Here is a 17,246-nt window from a genome sequence, read left to right on the forward strand (position 1 = left end):
CTACTCACTCAGATTAATGTGAGATTAAACCAGTGACAAGGGCCATATACCAGAAGTACACAGGCAACCACGTAATAGGGGAATTTGTTCTAATCGGGGAAGGCTACCTGCAGAAGTGATGAATAGGCAGAAATCCCAAGGATGAGGAAAAATTAATTTAGCAAAGGGGAGTGAGCAGAAGAAAAGAATTTCAGGTATGTGCAAAGGTGTAGCGTGAGAGGGACTGTAACACTTTGGAAGAACTTAGATGGGCCCAAATGTGCAGCAAATGAGGGGAAAAGACAGAAAATAAATAGGTCCAGATCATATAGGTGGGTAATCCATATTACCACATATGGATTCTTGTCTTCATTGTAAGAACAGTGGAAGCCATGGAAGGGTTTCATCTTAGATGTGAGGGGGAGGAGATTTAAATGGCCGGCTTTGCATTTGGGAAAGGTCACTCTGGTTGCAGTATGGAGAAGGGTGAGGGGGGTACAAGGTGGATGGCATTATACCAGGGGTAGGGCGACTGCAGACATCTAAGCAAGGGTGTCTTCATACAGATGAAGAGACCTGGGGAGGCTGGAACGATATTGAGAAATTTCCAGGCTTTGGTGATGGGTTGCATGTGGACAGTGAAGACCAGTACGGGAATTACTGTTTTTAGAATGACTCATGGTTCTGGTTTGCTTAGATGAAGGGATGGAGGTGCAGTTCACTGATGGGTGGAGGACACAGCGTGCGGGAAGATCATGGGTTTGGTTTTGAACATGTTGAGTTTTAGGACCTGTGAGACCTCTAAGAGGAGATGTCAAGAGAGCAGTTAGTGTACGGTTATGGGGCTCAGAGAAGGCATCCGTGGGAAGAAACATAAATATGAGAGTGTTATGCTTATCGTGCATTATAATATAATATAATACCCCAGGGAAAGAAGAGGGCTTACGATAAACCTTGATTAACTCCAAACTATATTGACTCAGTAGAAAAGAGACCAGGCAGAAGGAGAACCAGGTGAGTGTGGTATCGGAAACCAAGGAAAGATAAAGTTTCATAAAAAGGAGGGGTGGGGAGGCAGTGCTCAAGCTTGATGAATGACAGAATCGAAAAACGTGTATTATATTTAGATGTCGCTAGTGACCTTAGCAAAAGCTGTTTTATCTCTGGTATTGATTCAGTGCTATCTACTGTGTGACACAGGGAAGGTCAGTTAACCTCCTTGATGTCAGTTTCCCCATCTGCAAAATAAGAGAAATGGGGCGAAATCAGAGGTTTTCAAATTTGTTGGAGAAACTGGGAAACACTGTAGTGATGTCGAGCTTAGATTCTGGTGCCAAATTGCCTGGGTTTGAACAACCACTCTGCCTCTGACGGCCTAAGTCCCTTGGGCAAGTAACTTACCCTCTCTCTGCCTGTCTTTCCTCATACATTTAAAAGTGATCACAGGATTATGGGAAGTAAAGTTGACCCCCAAACAACACGGGTTTGAACTGCATGGGTTTACTTATATGCGGATTCTTTTCAGTAGTCAGTATTACAGGATGACAAGATCTGCGGTTGGTTGAATCTGCAGGTGTAGAATCCCGGATGTGGAGGAACTGGGTAATTGAAGGGCTGGCTCTGAGTCATACGTGGATTTTCGGATTTTCCACTGCACCAAGGGTCGGCGCCCGTAACTCGCACGTTGTTCAAGGGTCAACTGTATTAGCCATACATTTCGCTGATTAAATGAATCAAGTTGATGGCTCTTAAGGAGAGGCTGTTAAGAAGAGATGGTGTTGGTGGGACTCTGGGTGTCCCATCCCTGTTTCAAACAAAACATTTCCACTTCGATGTGTTTTTAACATCTGAAATCTGCTTATGATTTTGTATGTAAAAAGAGTTTCAGCGCTAACAGATAAAATGTGACATGTTTCTTCCAGTTTGTGTAAAAGTCCACAAATTCGTGAACGCCGTACTAGGTATTCTAGGCCAGTGCTTCTCAATCTTAAATGTGCGTACACATCGCCTGGGAATCTGATTCATCAGGCCTGGAGTGGGTCCTGCGAGTCTGCGTTTCTTCCACGCTCCCCGTTGAGGCCAGTGATGCTCACCTGTGGACCACACTTTGCCTGTGTGGCAAAGCTCGAGGAAACAGTACCAAACTCAATGAGATTATCTGATCAGTTGACCGGTCCAATGTGAGGTGACCTTACTGACTTCAGAACTAATCTTTTCCTAGTGAAGGAGACCACGACGGAAGTTACGCAAAGTAGCCCTGTAGTCACCGAGAACCTGTCTGGTACCCCCTGCAGGAGCCCCACTGTGCTGACCGCCCCGCTTCTGTTTCTGTGACAGGTGCCTGCAGAACTACATTCCCGCCCACAGTCTAACCCTCTCCTGCCCCGTGTGCCGCCAGACCTCCATCCTGCCCGAGAAGGGGGTGGCCGCGCTCCAGAACAACTTCTTCATCACAAACCTGATGGACGTGCTGCAGCGAACTCCAGGCAGCAGTGCTGAGGAGTCCTCCATCCTGGAGACGGTCACCGCCGTGGCTGCGGGGAAGCCTCTCTCTTGCCCAAACCACGATGGGAATGTAAGTGAGCGGATTGCCGGCACTGCCTGGCCGAGGGGCTGCTCGATTTGGGGAGGCTTTGGTCAATCAGAGGGTATATACACTGAAACAGAACTCCACCTGGAAAATGAGTGATTGAAAACACTTTTTACCTGTCCTCAGACTATTTTGCCTGCTTCCTTTCTCTGACCCAATTTATTTAAATAATAAGATCAATCTTCATTGTGCCGACTTAGCACAAATTGTTGGTTTCCCCAGGAGAGCAAACTCACAACTGTTTGCAAGCTGGGCATACTTTGACCCACAAACATCTGTGTAATAAATTATGGAGAAAGATTTAATAGTAGATAAGTTCTGCAAGTTGAGAATGATTATTAAAATGTTATTTACAGTGTTTTATTTTTCTTGCTAGGGAAATTTTTCTCATGCTCCATTAGACCCTATTCCTTAATCATAAATACTCTGAAGTTATGTGAATCCCTGATCAGAGATTATAGCCTGTAGATTCCAAACATACTTCCTGCTGCCAGCAAACACAGTAACCATTATAAACTCGGGAGGACCGGGGTTTGCCATCAAACGATGGATTCACAGCAGCTGTGTAGCCTGAAGAGGCAGCACTGTGTAGCAGCTCACTGCCGGCTTTGGAGTCAGACTGCCTGATTCAAATCCTGTTCTTCAAACTCATTTCCTGTGTCAGCTTTGGGAAATTTACTAAACTCTCTGTCTCACTCCCTCATCTGCAGAAGGAAAGTAATAACAGTCTCCCATACAGGATTATTTGGAGAATTAAATATTTTAGTCATAGAAAGCATATTGTAAGCTCTCTATAAATATTAGCTATTAAAATTATTTCTAATTAATGGCTTATTTCATTTTTTTCTTTATGTAGTGACCACTTCAAAAGTGTCTGAAACTGCTATAATCAAACCACTGAAGTAACATGAGGTTCTTAGGGCAAAGCAATAATTATTAGCCGTAACTAATAACTGTTGATCTACCTCTCAAAGACCCACTGTGCTGCAGCCTCACTGGCCTCCTAGAACTTGCCAAGTGGTTTCCCACCTTGGGCCCTGGCTGCTCTCTGTTCCTCATGCCTGGAATGCTCTTCGTTCCCTCTTTATGTGTCTAGCTCATTCTCACCCTCCGTGTCTCAGCTCAAATTTCTCCTACACCAGGCAGTCCTCTCTAGCGCACGCTCTAGGGCAGACCGCCTCTGACACCCGGTTTCCCGCCATCATACCACTGTCTTGATTTCCTTCATGACATTTGCCGTGTTCTGCCTGCCTCCAGCTGTGTATCTGCTGGCTTTCCTTGTAGAAAGTGAGCTCCAAGAGGGAGGGACCATGTTCATCATTATACCCCTAGCACTCAGCACAGCATCTTACACATGGAAGTGTACATATAAACAGAGACCAACCAAATGAGGACAAGCAAAGGCTATTTACTCAGCACTTGCTGTAACAAGGAGTCAGACCATCACTTATGTTTTGTCAGAGACTCAAAGTCAGGCAGAGGAGCGGGAAAGCTCTCTAGTGGAAAAAAGGGGAGGCTTCAGCTGTGCCCTGATTGGGAGTGGTTGGCATGGGGAAGCTGGGGGCCAACTAATTAGAAGGGGGACATCCTACGTGACTGCTTAGAGGTACAGATTTGGCTTTCTCTGGTTGGTCCTAAGTTGGAAGCAGGGACAAAAATTATAGAAGCTGTTAATTATCAAGTCCTAACCATTTGGGGTCAATTGGTACAGAAGTTATTGTTTAGCTTTTTGGATTGTTACCAGAGATAGCAGTCTGACTTACAGCAGACTGGCTTCCTGGTTTGTTTCATTGTGGATAAGGAGGTTGGTTTCTTGGGCAGGTTGTGGGTCAGAGTTTTATTTTTGTATGGTCCGTGTGCATTTTTATATTCAGTCTGTCAGAAGTCAGTAGTACATATTTTTAAACAAATGGCCAGACACCATGCTAGGCTTCTCACACACCACTCTGTGTAAATTGGTAATGGTTACCTTCATTTTATAGATAAAGAAACTGAGACTTGAACAGTTTAAGTCACACAGCTAGTTGACACATCATAAAAGCTAGACCAGGAGGAAATAGCATCCTGAGTGTTTTGGTAGCCAAAACAAGAGAGACATCGTGGATTACATATCCTTAATTATTTAATCGAAAGCACACCAGGCTATTGATAACTGTAGATTTTTTGCGCACTGTACTCCAAGGGAGAGTTACCATGTAAGTTTTGTAAAAGGAATTTGAAAGGGTGCCCTCTTATGACCGCTTCTCACACTAGCTCTTAGTGAATGCTAAGGCTGTCTCCTCCTGGGGCTCACATTCTAAATACTAGTCTGGGAAGGCATTTCCATCAGGTACCTGAGTGCCCTTCAAGTGTAGTCCAGGCATGGAGCTCTCTGGAGATCTGACTTGATAGGGGAGTAAAATTTTAGAAACTTTAGGAGATCTACTATAGACACTGGTCCAAATTTGGGGTGTAAAGGACAATCATGTGGAATGAGAAATAATGGCAACTGAAAAGATTACATCAATAAGTAAAGGCAGGAGTGTCGTGGAATTCAGGAATGAGCTTGCAGCTCAGCACAGCTAGAGCATGGAGATGCCCCAGTGGTGGTGGGAACATAGATGGGCTGGAGAATACAGGATGAGTTTGGAAAGATAGAGGGGAGAAATTGTGATGAGCTAAGAATGTCATCGAGGAAAGGTTTGACCTAAGTTTCATAAGCAGTGGAGAAGCATTAAAACCTTTTAAACAGGCGGTGGGTATGTTAATGGCATTGTGGAGGAATAGCGTAGCAGAGACTGGAGGCTGCACCACCAACTGAGTTTAGTATTGAGTCGTCCAAATGAGGGATGATAAGGGGTAGAACAAGAAAAGCATCAATGGACTTGGAGAAGGAAGGATGAATTTCAGAGAAAAGAGTATTCTTTCACTTGAGAATCTGCCTCCCACTAATAAAAAGGCATATACTAAAATCTGTTCAACTAAGCTATTAAGATTGTGAGAATTTGAGCAATTCAAATTGATCATATAATAGGTCATTTTTTTAAAATCACTGTATTTTTCCGTTGTGTAGACCAAGTTCCTGCACCACAATGCAATAAAATTACACTAGTAACACATCTTATAGAAGAAACCCCACATCTTTTTTAAAAGTTTATAATTATTTAATCAAAGAAAAAATAGCAAAATTAGACTATTTACAAAATATTGAAAGTGTAAGCTTTATCTATTAAATGTATAAGATAAAGTCATTATCTATACTCAGGAAATTTTATATGTTAAGTATTTTATTTAAAAAGAGTTCATTTCAAGAAGTTAGGAAAAGAACATTAAAATGAATATATGGCATATGAAAAAAAGAAAATAGTAAAGATAACCTTGGAGAGTTTGAAAATAATGAAACAATTGTGTTGATGAATATATACAAGAGCTGAATTTTTTTTAATTAATGAAATAATCTGACATCTGGTAAAGCTGCAAAGGGTAAATATAAATAAATCAAATTGGGACTAATAAAGAGATATCAGTATAGATAAAAAGAAGATTTTAAAATTAGTAGATCAACTTTCTGTGCTAAAGGCTAATATAGTGAAAGTTTGAATGAAGTGGATGATTATCTAGGAAACTACAAATGATCAAGAAAACCCAAATAGACCTATAATCTTGAAAAAAACTGGTGAAAGTTCATTTAAAACTGAATGCCTTCAAACCTGTATAAAACAGATATGGTTCATAATATCTATACTTCTGGATCATAAGAAAAGATAGGAAGCTTCCAAATTCACCTACGATATACTCATTAACTCTGACACCAAAATCTAGTGAAGACAGAACAAGAAGAAAACTATGAATCAGTCAGTTTATGAAAGTAGCTGTAAAATTCTTATTTAAAATACCTGAGCAGGGACTTCCTTGGTGGTCCAGGGGTGGGACTTCGCTCTCCCAATGTAGGGGACCCAGGTTCGATCCCTGATCGGGGAACTAGATCCCGCGTGAATACCGAAACTAAGAGTCCGCTAAGAGCCCGCATTCCGCAGAGAAGATCCCGCGTGCTGCAAGGAAGACACGGCGCAGCCAAAATACATAAATATTTTTTTTAAAAAATAAATAAATAAAATAAAATACCCCAGCAAACTTTTACCGTGTAAGAGCACTTACTTACTAATTAAGAAAAATATTGAATATCACAAAATAAAATGAGGCTAGAACTTGAAAAATTCACAGGAGATCTATAAACAGTTAATAATCATAGGAGAAAATAAATGTTAAGCTTCACAAAGAATTCCTAAAGATGTATTTCCTGAGCATGCCTGAGCAATAGAGACCCTTGGATGCCATAGGCTGCTAAGGAGAAACACTCACAGAGATGCTAATTCCAGCAAAGGTAAAGAAGCCTTTAGGTTGAAACGTTCCCTGTTTCTCTACCAAACATATCACATCAAATCACATAAAAAATTAACTCTAAAGAGTTGGATCCTCCTGGAGGTGAATGAAGCTATTTAAAGTGTGTTTTGAGCACTTTTTCTATGCTGGGTCATTATGAGTCTTTGGAATCATAAAACGTATAAACTAGCAAGAGGCCTTGGAAAATTTACTGCGTGTCTTGAATCATTCAATTGTTCCACCATAGATTGTAGGAGTTCTCTGCTGATGCTCTGAAACAGGGGTCCTCACTGCATATTCAAGTCAAATGCATGCAATATTACAGATAAATGGCTGTGGTTAATTGCCATGGGTAAATCTTTAAAAACAATTCAAACGATTTGATAAAATCGGGTAATTAACAATGAAGCAGGATGTTGCCCTCATAAACTGCCTGGTGCTGATTAGCACATGTGGATGAAAGCCTGTCATTTACTTTAAGTGCTGTGACACTATCTGTCTTCTAATTAAACTGCCATGGCTGCATTGTTCAAATACAAAGAAAAATGGGAATAATCGTCAGTGATTTAAGAGGTTCTTTGCACTTAAAGCAGACATTTGAGCTCATGCCTCGAAGTCCCAGAACACAAATGATCTTTAGGCCCTGTTGTTGCTGGCTTAGGTGCCTTCCTAACAAGCATGTTAAGAGGTGCAAAGGAGAGATCCTCATTAAGAATGCCCTGCCACTAATCAGCCCCCACTTCCAAAAGCCTGGTGGGGGGGTGGGCGGTGGTGGCTGCAAGGCCCTGACCATCCTTTTCAGCACGTTATTATGCATATAGTCCTGCCATCTCCTCTTCTAATGAACACAGATGGTGACTACCTGTCAACAACAACAAGCTCATCCTGGGCTCTGGCCCACCCACCCTTGGGAGCACCAGTGTCCTCTCACCCAAGATGGATGAGTTCAACTGAGTTGCTCACCTCCCACAATGAAGTCTCAGCTTGAGTCAAAGCTGTCAGAACCTGAGCACAAGCATTAGAGAATGACTAGTTGTAGACGCTTCAAAATGATTTCAGGGCCTTTACTTCCCAGGAAACATGCAAGATACAGAACCAGGGACAACTACCCAGGTCTGTTGCTATCTCTTCAAAGATGCAATTTCTTAAACTGGAGGTTAAAATCACTTAACATAAAATTCAACATTTTAACCACTTTAAAGTGTACAATTCAGTGGCTTTTAGTATATTTAAAAGGTTGTCCAAACATCACCACTATCTAATTCCAGAAGTTTTTCATTACCCCCCAAAGAAACTCCATACCTATTAAGCAGCCATTCCTCATCCCCTCCCCGACACCCCAACCCCTGGCACCCACCAGCCTGCTTTCTGTCTCTAAGGATTTGTCCATTGTGGACATTTGATATAAATGGAATTCTACAATATGTGGCCTTTTGAGTCTGGCTTCTATCACTTAGCATAATGTTTTCAAGGTTCATCTATATTGCAGCGTATATCAGAACTTCATTCTTCTTGTATGGCTAAATATTATACCATAATTTGTTTATCCATTCATGAGTTGATGGATATTTGTGTTGTTTCCACCTTTTGGCTATTATGAATAATGCTGCTATGAACATTCATGTACGGTTTTTGTGTGGACATACGTTTTCAGTTCTCTTGGGTAGATACCTAGGAGTGGAGTTGCTGGGTCATATGGTAATATTTAACCTTTGAGGAACCACCAACTGTTTTCATAGAATTACTCCATTTTACATTCCCACCAGCAAAGTATGAGAGTTCTGATTTTTTCACATTCTCACCAATACTCGTTATCTGATTTTTTGAGTCTAGCCCTCCTAGCTGGTGTGAAGTGGTGTCTCACTGTGGTTTTGATTTGCATTTTCCTAGTGACTAATGATGTTAGAATTTTCCTGTGAAAATTGGCCATTTTTGTTCACCCTTTTTAAAGAAATGTCTATTTAATTCCTTTGACAATTTTTGAATTGGGTTCTTGAGTTGCAGGGGTTCTTTGTATGTTCTGGATACTACATCCTTATCAGATATATAACTAGGAAATATTTTTCCCATTCTTTTTACTTTCCTGGTGCTGCCCTTTGATACACAAGTTTTTAATTTGATGAAGTCCAATTTATCTATTTTTTCTTTTTTTGCTTGTGTTTTTGGTATCATATCTAGGAATCTATTGCCAAGTCCAAGGTCATGAAAATTTAACCCTATTTTTTTTTTCTAGGATTTTTATAGTTTTAGCTCTTACATTTAGGTTGTTAATCTATTTTGAGTTAATTTTTGTATATGGAGTGAGGTAAGGTTTCAACTTCATTCTTTTACACATAGATATCCAGTGGTCTTGACATCCCTTGTTGAAAAGCCTCTTTTCCCCCATTGAGTGGTCCTGGCACCCTTTTCAAGAATCAGTTGACCATAAATGTATGGTTTTATTTCTGGACTCTCAATTCTATTCCATTGATCTATATGCCTATCCTTATGCTGGTAACACACAATTTTTATTACTCTAGCTTGGTAGTAAGTTTTGAAATAGGGAAGTGTGAGGTTTCCAATTTTGTTCTTCTTTTGAAGATTGTTTTGGCTATTCAGGGTACCAGTGTAATTTTATATAAATTTTAAGAACAGCTTGTTCACTTCTGTGGAAGAAGAAGTTGGGGTTTTGATAGATATTTCATTGAATCCATAGATCAATTTGGGAATATTGCCCCCTTAACAATATTAAGTCTTCCAATTCATGAGCATGGGATATCTTTCCATTTATTTCCATTATTTAGGTATTCTTTAATTTCTTTCAACAATATTTTGTAGCTTTCAGTGTACAAGTCTTGTACCTTTTCTGTTAAATTTATTCTTTAAGTATTTTATATTCTTTTGGATGCTATTATAAATGGAATTTTCTTAATTTCATTTTTGGATTGTTCATTGCTAGTGTATAGAAATACAACTGATTTTTGTTTGTTGATGTTGTATCCTAAAACTTCGCTGAATTCATTTGTTAGTTCTAATAGTGTGTGTGTGTGTGTGTGTGCACACATGTGTACATTCTTTGGAATTTTCCATATATAAGTCATCTCTGAATAGAGAAATTCTTACTTCTTCTTTTCCAGTTTGGATGCATTTTATTTTTCTTGCTTATATGCTCTGGCTAAAACTTCCAGTACATTGTTGAATAGAAGTGGCAAAAGTGGACATCCTTGTCATGTTCCTGATCTTAGGAGGGAGTCACCATTAAGTAAGCTGTGGGGTTTTTGCAGATGCCGTTTTTCAAGTTGAGGAATTTTCCTTCTATTTCTAATTTGATGTGTTTTTTGTTTTGTTTTATTTTTTATCATGAAAGGGTGTTGGGTATTGTCAAATCCTTTTTCTGTATTTACTGATCTGATCATGTGGGATTCTTCCCCTTCATCTTATTAGCGTGGTGTATTACATATATTGATTATTGTATGTGGACCACCCTTGCATTCCTGGAATAAATCCCATTTGGTCATGGTGTTTAATCTTTTTAATATGCAGCTGGGTTCAGTTTACTAGTATTTTGTTAAGGATTTTTGCACCTACATTCATAGGGATTATTAGTCTTTAATTTTCTTTTCTTGTGTGATGTCTTTGACTTTGGTGTCAGTATATTACTGGCCTAATGAATTAGGAAATGTTCCCTTCTCTTCTATTTTTTGAAGAGTTTGGGGATTGGTGTTAATTCTTCTTTAAATGTTTGGTAGAATTCACCAGTGAAGCCATCTCGCCCTGGACTTTTCTTTGTTGGAGGTTTTTTGAATATTGATTCATCTCTTTACTTATTGTAGGTCTATTCATATGTTCTATTTCTTCTCTGAGTTAGTTTTGGTAGTTTGTGTGTTTCTAGGAATTTATCCATTTTATCTAGGTTATTTGATTTGTTGACATACAACAGTCCATAGTATTCTATTTGTCAATTTTGTTGATTCTTACAAAGAGCCAACTTTTGGCTTCATTGATTCTCTCTATTGTTTTTCTATTCTCCATTTTATTGATCTCCACACTAATCTTTATTTCCTTTCTTCCGTTTGCTTTGGGTTTAATTTGTTCTTCTTTTTCTAATTCTCTAAGGTGGAAGCCTAGGTTATTGATTTGAGATCTTCTTTTTAATGTAGACATTTACAACTATAAATTTTGCTCTGAGCACTGTCATAAGTTTTGATATGTTGTGTTTTTATTCATCTCAAAATATTTTGTACTTTCCCTTGTAATTTCTTCTTTGACTCATTGTTTGTGTTATTTAATTTCCACATATTTGTTAATTTTCCACATTTCCTTCTGTTATTGATTTCTACTTTCATTCTACTGTAGCCAGAGAAGATACTTTATATGACTTCAGTCTTTTTAAATTTATTGAGACTTTTGTGACCTAATGTATGGTTTCTTCTGGAAGATGTTCCGTGTGTACTTGACAAAAATGTGTCTTCTGTTATTGAACAGAGCGTTCCACATGTGTGTGTTAGGCCTAGTTGGTTTATAATGTTGTTCAAGTTCTCTATTTCTTTACTGATCTTCTGTCTAATAATTGTATCATTATTGAAAGTGGAATATTGAAATCTCCAACTATTATTATTGAACTCTCCATTTCTCCCTTCAATTCTGTCAGTTTTTGCTTCATATATATTAGGACTCTGTTGTTGGTTACATATTTATTAATAATTGTTATATCTTCTTGATGGATTTACCATTTTATTATTATATAATGTCCTTTTTTTAATTGAAGTATAGTTGATAATGTCCTTTTCTGTCTGTTATAACAACTTTTGTCTTAAAGCCTGTTTTGTCTAATATTAGAATAGCTACTCCAGCTCTCTTTTGGTTACTCTTTGCATGGAATATCTTTTTCCATCTTTTTACTTTCAACCTAATGTGAGTCTCTTATAAACAGCATAGAGTTCACACATTCAGCAATGTTATTATAGACGTACTATGTGCAGGGAGTTACCTAGGCTCTGGGTGAGAGAGTTGCAGTGCTCAGTAACTTAAAATCTTATAAATATTTCATAAAAGGGGTATGAATAAAATTGCTTTAGTGGGTGCATTCACTTTATGAAAATCCATCAATCTGTGTTAGGATTTATGCCATTTTCTGTATGTGTGTTATACTTCAAGAAAAAGATTCCCCCCCACCCCAAGTGCTTTGGGAATTCAATATTGGAGAAGTTATTTCCAGCTGAGAGAATAAGGGGAATGCCTTCACAAGGAAACTAACCTTCAGGCTTTATGTTATATTGATACCGAGAGTTCACCACAGTCAGGGTCAGGTGGTTTTATTTTCAGGTAAGCAAATGATATCATCAGCGCCATCATCACTGCTACTACTTATTAAGAACTTACTACGTGCCAGTGCCAGGCATCATCTGAGTTCTTTGTGCCTATTAATCTACCAAATCCTCATAGCAGCCCTATGAAGTAGGTTAGTACGTTACACGACTGTCTCCATTTGCCAAAGCGAAAATTGAGACACGGTGAGGTCACGTAAGTGGTGGAGCCAGGATGCAAACTGTTGCATCCAGCTCATCTCTTATCCAAACAGTAGCCGTTCTCAAGGTGCAATCCAGGAACTCTCATGGGTCTCCAGACCCTTTCAGGGGATCCACAAGGTCAAAACTATATTTATGATAATACTAAAACATTATTTACCTTTTTTACTCTCAACCTCTCAAGAGTATTCAGTGGCATTTTCCAGAGACTCTACTATGTGTGCTAGCAAAACAGATTGAATACAGAAGCAGATATGAGAATCCAGCTGTCTTCTATGAAGCCAGACACTGAAGAGATTTACAAATATGAAAAGCAATGCCATTCTCCTCACAAAATTTTTTGTTTTGCAAAATATACTTTTCATAAATTATATTATTAATGTTAACATTTATTTTTGCTTTTGATAAATTAATCAATATTTTGAATGTTTCTCAGTTTCCATTTTTAACATAATAAATAGCTATAGATATAACTCATATAAACACAAAGCATTCGGAATCCTCAATCATGTATAAAGAGTGGAAAGGGGTCCTGAGACCAAAAAGTTTGAGCACCAAAGGCCTATACTGTTCTGCCTTAGGGGAGTGGCCAAGAAAAGCTGGTTTTGTGGCCATAGCAACAGCTTTGGAGTCCGATCCACCTCTGTTCAAGACCTGGAACATAAAAGTTTGTCTTTCCTCTTCTCCTGTGAACCTGGATATAATACTGCCCACATCCTGGGGAGGCTGTGAAAATTCACTGAGAGAGTGCAAGTGAAGGCCTAGTGCATGGTCAGCACTCAGTCACTGGCACCAAACCTGGAATTGCTCTTGTGTCACCCGCAGGTGATGGACTTTTACTGCCAGTCCTGCGAGACCGCCATGTGTCGGGAGTGCACGGAGGGGGAGCACGCGGAACACCCCACAGTCCCCCTCAAGGACGTGGTGGAGCAGCACAAGGCCTCACTCCAGGTCCAGCTGGACGCTGTCAACAAAAGGTGTGCATACCTCTGCCTGGCTCCTGACTGGCCGCCTGTGGCCTCAGGGTCTCGTGTCCCAGTGGGATAGAAGATTCATGACACTTAAATAAATTGTCCTTTGATCATAGGCCTGTAGTCATAAACTAGTGAGTGATGAGGGTCATCCCCTGCCCCTTGGTAAAATTCCAACCCCCTTTTGTTATGAGTGGTGGTTTTCCTTTTAGTACCTTAGTATGATTAAATGAACAAAATGTACTCGAGGAAAATACACTCTCAGGAGATCTCTGAAATTTGTGCCTGAAACCAGGCTGTCTGAAGAGCCTTTCTTAGCTACTGTTCTTGACACACTTACAAGCCACTGTGCCGACTGTGACTGGCTCATCTCTGTTTGAGCCCAGCAGAATGGTCCTGAGCAGCAAGTGCTCAATTTTCCTTCTCCTTCCCTGCTTCCAGGCTCTTTATTTGGCATGGAAATGAAGGAACAGAGTAGCTGTGTGATGCATGAGAAAGACCAAAGAGAGGAAATAAACAGCAAAATGAAAATAAATCTCTTTACCAAAAGTTGAAGTGAGAAAAGTGTGGCTATTCTATACTAATTAAAAGAACTTGGAAACTTGCAAGAAATTCCCAGGAAACTCTGAGTTTGGATAAGCTTTTCATGTGATTGGGTAAAAAGATACAGCTATATATTTAGACCAGTGGTCCTCAACCAAGGGCGATGATACCCCCCAAGGGACATTTGGCAATGCCTGGAGACAATTTGGTGTCACAACTGTGTGGGGGGGAGGGGTAGAGGAAAGGATGCTGTTAAACATCCTACAATTCACAGGACAGCCACCTGCAACAAAGAATTATCTGGCCCAAAATATCAATATGTCAAGTTAGAGAACGCCTGATTTATTTATTTTTTCTTTTTCTTCTTATTTTTTTTATTGAAGTATAGTTGATTTACAATGTTGTGTTAATTGCTGCTGTACAGCAAAGTGATTCAGTTATACATACATATATATATATATATATATATATATATATATATATATACATTCTTTTTAAAAAAATTCCTTTCCATTGTGGTTTATCACAGGATATTGAATATAGTTCTCTGTGCTCTACAGTAGGACCTTGTTGTTTATCCATTGTAGAGAACAGCTGATTTAGAGTGTGAGAAAAAGCCATGGGGTTCTGAGAGCTTCGAGGCTTTGTACCATCAATTTTTAAAATTAAATGATTGAGGTAGATTGAAATAGATGTGGACCCTCAAAATCTCTTCTCTCAAAGGCAGTAATTATGTCATGTCTTACTCACTCTGTTCTTCAGTTATTACTTTTTAAAGATGATGAAAGGCACAGAAGATATTTCTTGACAAAATATAGTGTTTGGATAGATTTTTTTTTTTTTTACTATTTCCGTGTGGATCTTATTATAATAACGACCTCTGATAACTGTCTTCCAGGCTCCCAGAAATAGATTCTGCTCTTCAGTTCATCTCAGAAATCATCCATCAGTTAACCGACCAAAAGGCCAGCATTGTGGATGACATCCATTCTACCTTTGATGAACTCCAGAAGACTTTAAATGTGCGCAAGAGCGTGCTGCTTATGGAGCTGGAAGTCAACTATGGTCTCAAACACAAAGTAAGACTCCACCCTTTCCTACAGACATCCTGTGAGAGGTGCACTATCCGGGGCCTCCCTGGCGCTAGCTTACTGTGTTCTACCAGTGGTAAAGGGGACTCAAATGGGTTAAGTGTCACTGTTATTCAGTAAACAGTAGTTTTCATTTAGTGGCTTTTCCAGCTATTTCTTCCTTCTGTTTTCAGCAAAACTATGATTCTGTGGCCTTAAGTACCACTTGATAACTTGACACAAGGCAAAGTTGAATATCAAGTAATGCTTTCAGGATTTAGGGTTAAATTGGATTGTTTTCCTTCCTTAATTATAATGTCTAATAGTCTCTTAATTGCTCTCTCACCCACACCAACCTGTTAGTCAACTTCAGAGAGAACCCTGACTGCAGCCTTTGTTTAACTCTGCATGTCCCATCACAAAACCAGGGATGAAAGCTTCCGATATTCAGGTGTGGAGTTTTCATTTGTCTGGTTTCTGTTCCTTTAGGTGGTGACAGGGAAACTTTGGACATTAGACAAAGATACTGAATACTGAATAAAATTTCAGATCTCAGGCATAGCAATCTGGCTGCCAAGCTGTCGGTGACGTTTCTGCTTGCGCCTATCCAAGACACATGACCCCATAAATATGTGTGTGGGAGAGACAGGCGAGGAGGAAGGGAAAGAGTAGGAGCTGGTAAGGCGATTTAGGATTCAGCGTGAGACCGGGGTTCCCTGGGTTAAACTGAACACCCCCTGCCGGGGGCCAAGCGCGCGGGCAGGTGCGGGCGCGGGCGCCCTGGGAAGAGCTCACCCAGCTTGGTTTCCCCGCAGGTCCTCCAGTCGCAGCTGGATACTCTGCTTGAGGGGCAGGAGAGTATCAAGAGCTGCAGCAGCTTCACGGCGCAGGCCCTCAACCATGGCACGGAGACGGAGGTGCTGCTTGTGAAGAAGCAGATGAGCGAGAAGCTGAACGAACTGGCGGACCAGGATTTTCCGCTGCACCCGCGAGAAAACGACCAGCTGGACTTCATCGTGGAGACCGAGGGGCTCAAGAAGTCCATCCACAACCTCGGGACGATTTTAACCACCAACGCCGTCGCCTCCGAGACGGTGGCCACGGGCGAGGGGCTGCGGCAGACCATCATCGGGCAGCCCATGTCCGTTACCATAACAACCAAGGACAAAGATGGCGAGCTGTGCAAAACGGGCAACGCCTACATCACGGCGGAGCTGAGCACTCCCGACGGCAGCGTGGCGGACGGGGAGATCCTGGACAACAAGAACGGCACGTACGAGTTCCTGTACACAGTACAGAAAGAGGGCGACTTCACCCTGTCCCTGCGGCTCTACGACCAGCACATCCGCGGCAGCCCGTTTAAGCTGAAGGTGATCCGGTCGGCGGACGTGTCCCCCACCACCGAGGGCGTGAAGAGGCGCGTGAAGTCCCCGGGGAGCGGCCATGTGAAACAGAAGGCGGTGAAGAGACCCGCCAGCATGTACAGCACCGGCAAACGAAAAGAGAATCCCATCGAAGACGATCTGATCTTCCGAGTGGGTAAGGGGGAGGCGGCGCTGCACCTGAATTCTGAGCTTTGCTTTGGTTAAGGGGTGACTGGGAAAGTGTTGCAAATTGCAGCTTTGCAGGTCACAACTAAGGCTGACGGTTGCTGGGAGATAGGCGTGTATTTTATTAGGTGAGCTCATGCAGTCTCCTTCTCAGGAGATTTTATGATTTATTTTCCCCTCCTCCTCCCTCATCCCTCCTTCTTTCCTTCTCCCTCCCCCCCACCCCGCCTCTCTCCCGTTCTTACCACCTCTTCCTCCTCCTCCTTAGCACACAAGTGCTGCATATTCATTATGGAAAATTAGAAACTGAAAATAAGCAAAAGAGAATTAGAAAAATCACAGCACTCATAATCTGGACTTATTTTTCTTTGGTAGCAGTTTTTTTTTTACTTTTTATTTTATATTGGAGTATAGGTGATTAACAATGTTGTGTTAGTTTCAAGTGTACAGCAAAGTGATTCAGTTATACATATACATGTATCTATTGTTTTTCAGATTCTTTTCCCATTTAGGTTGTTACCTAATACTAAGTAGAGTTCCCTGTGCTATTTTAAATATAGCACTGTGTACATAATCTGGACATTTTAAAGGAAATGTTGGCAACCTTCCCCTCCGCCCCCCCGTGGGAATGTCTAGAGTACTCCTGCCTAACCCCAAGGCAGAGAGATACTCCT

The 17,246-nt window shown here is 40.7% G+C and overlaps 1 protein-coding gene and 1 long non-coding RNA gene across 12 annotated transcripts in view; one reads left to right on the forward strand and one right to left on the reverse strand.

Moving 5' to 3' along the window:
- Window positions 1-17,246, forward strand: part of TRIM2 (tripartite motif containing 2) — a 260,093-nt gene that overhangs the window by 114,493 nt on the left and 128,354 nt on the right. For 7 of the 9 annotated variants that reach the window (XM_059922630.1, XM_059922629.1, XM_059922627.1 and 4 more), the window contains 4 exons: window positions 2,317-2,554; window positions 13,264-13,415; window positions 14,851-15,031; window positions 15,838-16,561. In XM_059922630.1, the coding sequence (XP_059778613.1) occupies window positions 2,317-2,554; window positions 13,264-13,415; window positions 14,851-15,031; window positions 15,838-16,561 (1,295 nt within the window). Of the gene's footprint in view, window positions 1-2,316; window positions 2,721-13,263; window positions 13,416-14,850; window positions 15,032-15,675; window positions 15,701-15,837; window positions 16,562-17,246 lie in introns of those variants that run through there. The other 2 variants (XM_059922635.1, XM_059922637.1) reach the window with 2 other exon arrangements.
- LOC132365829 (uncharacterized) lies at window positions 1,464-16,677 on the reverse strand. Of its 3 annotated transcripts, none has more exons than XR_009503261.1 (3): window positions 15,818-16,629; window positions 6,445-6,600; window positions 1,464-2,653 (listed from the first exon to the last, which is right to left on the reverse strand). It is a non-coding gene; the product is annotated as an uncharacterized LOC132365829 (long non-coding RNA). The 3 variants fall into 3 exon arrangements; XR_009503260.1 differs by having other exon boundaries at window positions 1,464-2,196; window positions 2,438-2,653; window positions 6,445-16,618; XR_009503259.1 differs by having other exon boundaries at window positions 6,445-16,677.

Source organism: Balaenoptera ricei, chromosome 5 (assembly GCF_028023285.1).
Source record: "Balaenoptera ricei isolate mBalRic1 chromosome 5, mBalRic1.hap2, whole genome shotgun sequence".
NCBI lineage: Eukaryota > Metazoa > Chordata > Mammalia > Artiodactyla > Balaenopteridae > Balaenoptera > Balaenoptera ricei.